The sequence below is a fragment of the Rhizophagus irregularis genome, chromosome 5 (assembly GCF_026210795.1).
Source record: "Rhizophagus irregularis chromosome 5, complete sequence".
In the NCBI taxonomy this organism is placed as follows: domain Eukaryota; kingdom Fungi; phylum Glomeromycota; class Glomeromycetes; order Glomerales; family Glomeraceae; genus Rhizophagus; species Rhizophagus irregularis.
In genome coordinates this window covers 3743120-3750676 of record NC_089433.1, presented here as the reverse complement: position 1 = coordinate 3750676, position 7557 = coordinate 3743120, and the positions used below count along the sequence as shown (strand labels likewise).

The following is a 7557-nucleotide window of genomic DNA, read 5'->3' as shown; positions in this document are numbered from 1 at the left end:
AATAAATTTGGGGGCTTAAATAAAAATTTTGTGACTAAATTCTATTTAACTTGGATAAATTTTGGGGTATTTCATAAGTCCGCCGTGATGATAAATACGACAATGATTTGAAAACAATATATTTGAACAGAATTTATAGCGTATACAGTAATTCTTATAATTCAGATCTGCGATTCTAACCTAATTCCTCTTCTAAGACCTAGCCCTACACTTTGATACCCACTTAAAGTTTCTTTTTAGTTAGCAAATAGTACGATTTTATCCTATGCTACATTATTGTAAACCAACACTTTTTTTCGATTTCGCCTGCTAATAATTTCATTAAGACGAAAATCCCATTATCCCAAGAGTCTTCAAATCTTTTAGTTCATGGTGTACAATTTAATATTTCTAACTCATGGTTATAACATCTGAGTAATAGATTTCAACTTGGATCAGCTATTCTGATTTCACAATTTCATTCTTTTTATTGATTAATTCTCAAGTAATTCAACAAAGGTTTATTACAGATTCCGAGCAATTCGAATGACTTTGCGAACGTAAAAATCTACTTGAATTAATTTAATTTCTGAAAATTAATTAATACGAAGAAACGAATTGTTCATTTGTCATTTTAGACTTAAAAAAAATTGATTTGTATTTATTTTTTTTATTAAGAGAGAAATTTACTTTACTACATACTAATTAAAATTTCATGTTAAAACTTTTTATAAAGAAAGGATTTATAAGGGTTAAAATAATATATGAATATTTGACGTGCTACATACAAATTACGGAACTATGGATTATTCCAATGATATATAGTTGTAAAGAAAAAAGAAAGAACAAAGAAAAAAAAAAGCAAAAATTTAAAATACGTTAATTCCTTCTAATTAAAATCTTCATCTATTTCTTACTATGACATTAAGAAATTATTTTTTTCTCAATAAAACTAGCTCTTTACGATTTGAAATACCTCGTAATCCTCTATAGAAAAATAATCATCAGAATCTCTTATTTTTTTTTCATAATATTTATTTTTACAGCGAATTCTATTATAATCTGTACTGAATAGATCTCCAGAATTATAAACAATAATATCATCGCCAAAATATGGACCACTATTAGTGCCATAATGAATTGCACGATTTGCATTTATTACATCACTAATAATTGCATCTTTAAAATTCTTATTTGTAAAAGAAAAAATAAAACTATCATTAGTTTTACCCGTTCCAGAAGATTTCCATGTTATTGGATTATATCCACCAACAATTTCATCTGCCCCTTTTACTTTAATAAATGTAACAGTATTAGGTTTATCATCACATAATTCATGAAATTTTTTAGGAGTAAATCCATCTCGACTTCCTCTTAACAGTAGTTCAAATTTATATGGTAAGTATAATTCTCTAAGATGAGAAAATTTGCTAATTTCTACTTTATCAATCCATCTTGAAATAAATGAAACAATATTTAGATTAACTATATTCGAATCAATTTTGTTCATTATAATATTTCTAGGAAGTAAAATATTATCGGTTGATACACTGTCAGGATCCATATAAGAATATATTAAGTCTTCATAAAGTTGTTGGTTTAAGAGTTTTTGATATGGTCGAACTTTCTGCGATAATTCTTTAGATGATAAGCTAAAAAATCTAATTAAGGGCAAACAACTTTGTAGAGTATTTTTCACTGTTTTGAAATCATCATCGGACCAGGTTTTAGGATCTGGAATGAGAGTTGGATTTTGTGCAAGACCCCATTTTAATACATGTTCCCATATTTTAATTTCTTTCATTTGTAAATCATCCCTTTTAATAAGTGAAATTAAAGATTTTTCAGAAAGTGAAGTGAAATCAAAAGAGTTAAATATTTTTTCAGGTGTTTGAGCCATTAAGTTTGTACAAAACTCTTGAAGCTCTAATAAATTATTAGATCGTGAACTAATTTGTTGAGTAAACCCAAAATGTTGTTCTATCCAATCCGACTTATTTTCAATTAAATATTTTTGTAAATAATTAACTAGTTCTTGAAGATGAAGGTTATCTGCAGCGGCTAAAACTTTGAGAAAGTCTGAAATGTCAAGTTTATTTAACGAAAGAATGCCACCATAAATATACCTATATAAAAAAGAATTCAAAAAAAAATTCATGAACGTTAAAAATAATATTTATAATCCGTTAATATACTAGGGTGTTTTAAATTTATTAATTGCTTACTCTAAAATAGTTTGAAATATTTCTGGTGAAATTTTTGGTAATTTTATGTGAGCTAATATATTATCGTTGTTCTTTTTATTGGAAGCTAAAATTCGTCGTAAATACGGAGAACGGTAACACAAAATATTCATGTGAGCACGAAATATTTTTACGTTAGGATCTTCACCAACTTCAATTGTAATATCATAATATTCATCATCTTTTAATAATTCAATATAATTCTGACTTAGTAATTCAGAAAAAAGTTTAGTAGACATAATTTCACGTATTTTTTTTTTTTAAAAAAAAGAACTGAAAAATTTTTTTTTTAAAATAATATTGATGTACATTATATAATCTGTAGCTAGACAAATAAGTATAAATTTTGTTTCACAATGAAGGTATGTTATAAATAAAATTAATAAGCATAAATAATTAGTAACACGCATTTTCTTTATTAAATTTATAAAATAAATTTCTAGAAAGACGTATTAGAAAATCATACAAGATCATATGATTAGCTATCAAACAACACAGCACAGTAGTTTAAATATACTTTTTAGCTATAATAGGACCCCGAAATACTATATATATACATTAAAATTTTTTACTAATAGCTCTACGTAGGGGTTATTAATAAGGTCAATACGCAAAATTAAACACCTAATCTCAAATAGTTAAAAAAAATGAAAGAATAAGCAAATTAATCCCCTGACTTTATCATCATGCGATTTTTCCATTGTTCAGTTGATCCAACATTATTCGACCAAATAACCATAATACTGGTTTTCTTTAATAGCTTCAAATACATTTTTTTCAACTGATACACTAATTGGTCCAATATGATGAATGATATAGGAATTGAGATGGTGGGTTAAAATGTTGTACCCTTCACTAGTTAAATCCCTAAATACCTGATGTATCTTGCATAATTAGGTACTCTTACTTTTAAAAAAACCTAATAATAATACGCAACTTGATAACATGACCTTGGTTAAAAAATCCATAGATTATACGCAAATCAAAATCTAACCTCGTAAAATATTTCTATGGTGATAACTACGCAATCATGCCCTTACCCTTATGTATATATTTCGGGGTCCTGTTGTTGTCCGAAGCGTTAGAAAGCATGCAATGTCTTGTCTGTCCGTCACGCCAATGAAATTTTAGGATCAGGTGTAACAATTAGTAGTAAGAATAATGTTTTACGTAGCAGCAGAAAATAAGTTATGGCCAATGAAATTTTAGTAGAAACAAAATAACAAAAAAAACTAATTATTAAATATACAGTAAGCTCTGTTCATTTCTAAATCGTATCGGATTGATTGACCGAAAAAATGTATAACCAATCAGATCATAGTTACAATTGAGCACAATTTTTGATTGATCGGATTGGTTATATATCCATAATATCTTATAGGGCAAAAACGTGTAGTTGTGTTGTTTATTATGTTTATTATAAAATCGATCAGGGAAAAACACCAATTTTTGTAGATCAGCATGACTGACCGCTGACCGCATCAGTAACCGATTATTTTAGGGTACAAATTTGCGATCAATCCGGTCCGATCTAGAAGTAAACAGGGCTATAGTTTTTAATTTATTTTTTAAATTATAATAAAATTTTAAATAAAAAATATCATTGGCTTTCTAAAGTGTAAATAAATCGTTGCTTCTAAAAATTTGATAAAATAAAGTGTGATCCTCTAAATCGTAGCTTGAACCCGATTATTTCAGTGTTTGGCAAATGACTTGAAATGAACAAATGACTCAAATGACAATTCATTTGTCATTTGTCATTTGCAACTCAAATGACCTGTCATTTAAGTCATTTGAAAAATATTAAATATTCTGAGAATTCTTATTAATTATTTTATTTATTTTAATTAAGAAAACAAAAATATTAAAACAAAATTGGTTTAATATATATAATCAAAAAAGTTTCAATAGTAGTAAATATTTTTTAATCACGTGATTTGTCATTATTTTTACAGGTTATTATTTGTTAATAATATTATTATAGACAGGAGGAGACTTTTCACGCCGATCCTCTGACCAAAAATTCAGCTAAAGGAATTGTCTATAGAAAACATTTTATCTAGTATCTCAACATATAAAAATTATTAAAAATTCAGACTCTCCGGCGTGAATAGTATAATCTTAATATGGCTGACAACACTCGCGCCAAAACTGCTAAACGAAATAACCAAAAAACACAATTTGACAACCATACCAATTTATCAGACGAAGAAATGGTCGCAGAAACCTACGGCCAAAACCAAAACGTATCTCCAACAGCTCAAACAAAGAAAAAACAAAAAAGAATTGAAAACTCTTCTTTACCTTCGTCCTCCACAGACGATAACAACAATATGGATGTCGACGAAAAAACTACAGACGAACATCCAATTTCCTCGGAAATTGACATCTCATCACGTGATACGAATTCCGTTGTATCAACTACACCAATCATTACAAGCCAAGATGCAATGGACACAGATCAACAGATCAACCATACAAATTCAGTATCAACACAAGGATCTACTAGTTCACAAACTCCTTCCAACGTAAACAATGATGTAACTTCGCAGACATTAGAGCTGTTTAAGGATTATAACTCACGATCAAATACTGAATATATATTATTCTTCATGAGGAACATTTTCGACAAAGAAAAATCAAACAATGAAATTTTAAATGACTTAAAAAATGCCTTTTTAACAGAACACGACATCATATCATATAGACCAGTAAAAAGAGCCACCATAGAATTTTTTACTATTTTGATTGGAACAAAAGAAACTTTTGATAAACTCAAGGAAAAACCCGTACCGTTACTCAACAACGCGGTGCCTCAAATTTTCTCCAATGAAAAACTAGATGAATTAATTGAACAAAATATTGATAGATTGAAATCACGTTCAATCAACCTTCTAAATGTACCTATCAACTACGACATAAACCTTCTTATCAAACATATAGCCAACTTTACCAGTAGCTCTATTGATAGTTATAAAGAATTCATCCCCAACAAAAGAATCAACATTCGTAACTTACCTCCAAAATTGAGATATAATTATAAAGCACCCACATATAAAAAAGTTACGCTCACCTTTGACAAGCCAAATGCGGTAGAATACCTACTATCACAACATAAATGGGGCATACTCATAGAAAATTTTCTCATTAGAATAACTCCTATAGAAGAAGACAAAGCAAATTTCAAGGAACGCACCAATCCTACTTATATAGTTACTGGAATCCCCCTAAATGCCACAGTATTGGATTTATTACCTTTAACTGATCATTTAAAAGCAAGATCTATTGAATTCTTACCGACCAAATCAGTATCCCTACACAAAATTGCCAATATTTATTGCAACACTAGCGATCAAGACTTCATCACATACAACAAATTTGACACGCTCTTTCAGGAATTCAAACTTCACATATATCCAGCTAACGACTTCAATCTAAATGACACCTGTGGTTACTGTGGCCTTAACGGTCACAATGTATTTTTTTGCCCGGAAAAAGACTATGCCATCATCCCCCATAATCAAGAAAGAAAATTCAGGAAAAAATTTATAAAACGTCCAAACTCATACAACCTCAAAGATAATATCAAAAACTCATATGATCAAATAAAATCATTAACCAAATCACATAGAAACCGTCCTCAATCACATCAAAGATACAATCCAGATCCAATGCATAATCAAGAAAGGACGAACAGAAGGACATTACAAAATCCGAATCACAACAACCACTCTAATAACTTTCAACGTCGCCCACAAGCAACTCCACATAAAAACTTATATAACTGGGACGAACAACCAACGGCGCATATAAATCAACCATCGCCGACACCTAAAGGCAAGCAACCGGAATACTCCAATGCCTCTAATGATGATTTAATCAAAAAGATCACACATCTTGAAACGATCATTAAGGACCTCTCTTCAGAAGTCGGTGCTCTTAATATCAAACAAAAAGAACATACAAAGAACATCAGCCTTCTACAGGAACAAGAACGTCGTCACCAGAAAGATATGGCTAACCTGAACCAACAATTGACCGCTATCAATAATAATATGACTGAACAGAAAGTTACCATCAGCGGCATTCCTAGAATTGTTGCCATGCTAGAAAATATGGAAAGATGTGGATTATTTAATCAGCTAAATCAGGATGACGCCAATGCATACGGCGATAATAACTACTCTTATCCCCATCATGGTAATTTTACCGAGGAACAACAACAATCTTATTATAATGAAGATTTTGATGGTTCTAATAGTGGTTACGAATCATCCAATACGGTCGAAACACGTAACATCTTCCCCGATCCTGATTACACCCCATCACAACCTACAGGTGGTTATCCGACTATTACTTCATCCATTGGAAGCAAATTCAGTAATATGATTGGCTACGGCCAACGAAAAAACCAATAGACTTATAGTCTATTTATCACCAAGTACATATCTCTCAAAATATCAGGGTGGACTAATGATGGACAACACAAAGAAAACTTTACAACGGTTACGAAACACGGTTACGAATATTTCTTCTTCTTTTAATATTAAATTTAACAAAAAAACAAAAAATCCAAAAAATCCGGAAAAAAATTTACAAAATCCTTTAGAAAAACCAAAAAAATCTAATAATATATATAATATTACTTCTCCTTCTTCTTCTTCAACTTCGAATAACGAAGTAAACAGTAACTTTATTTCCACAGATCATCAAAATTCTCAATTAACTTTTCACAATTACTTAGATATAATTTCTGATTATAAACAAATAATTTTCGCTACACACAATATACAAGGAGGTTTCCAATCAAAAAAAGACAAGATCATTGAATTAATGGTTGTTAACAAGATTGATTTCTTACATGTTTGTGAAACTAACGAACGAGATAACAATTTTGACATCAGCAAATCGAAAGCACATTTAAAATATCAGGTCCCTTTTAATAATAATTTTAGTAAATTCTTTTTTATTATCAACAATCCCGACAAAGAAAAACGTGGTAGCAGATCTAGACTAATCATCAGTGAACAACTACATAATCATTTGGAAAGTACCATTATTCAAACACAAGGACGTTACATTTCTACAACTTTTAATTTTAAGAACAAAACAAAGATTTATACACATTCCATTTATTTACCTGAATGTAATCATGCACATAAAGAAACATATATTGATATTATCAATAATCTTTTTGAGAAATTAAATCAACAGCCAAACAAAACAAATCACGTGACCCTAATATTAGGAGATTTCAACATCAATAACCTAAATAATAACACCTCTTCTTCGCGTGGCAAAAACAAAATTGATGATTACTCAAAAAGCTATATCC

At 29.6% G+C, this 7557-nt stretch overlaps 2 protein-coding genes across 2 annotated transcripts; one reads left to right on the top strand and one right to left on the bottom strand.

Moving 5' to 3' along the window:
- Positions 1 to 931: 931 nt before the first annotated feature.
- Positions 932 to 2461, bottom strand: OCT59_025337 (uncharacterized protein; the record flags this gene model as incomplete). Its single annotated transcript, XM_066137806.1, has 2 exons — positions 932 to 2105; positions 2205 to 2461. The coding sequence occupies 2 exons, from the start codon at positions 2459 to 2461 to the stop codon at positions 932 to 934; spliced, it is 1431 nt and encodes a 476-aa protein (XP_065992028.1).
- A 1887-nt stretch (positions 2462 to 4348) lies between these two features.
- On the top strand, positions 4349 to 6640 carry OCT59_025336 (uncharacterized protein; the record flags this gene model as incomplete). Its single annotated transcript, XM_066137798.1, has 1 exon — positions 4349 to 6640. The coding sequence occupies one exon, from the start codon at positions 4349 to 4351 to the stop codon at positions 6638 to 6640; it is 2292 nt and encodes a 763-aa protein (XP_065992027.1).
- Between the last annotated feature and the right edge of the window lie 917 nt (positions 6641 to 7557).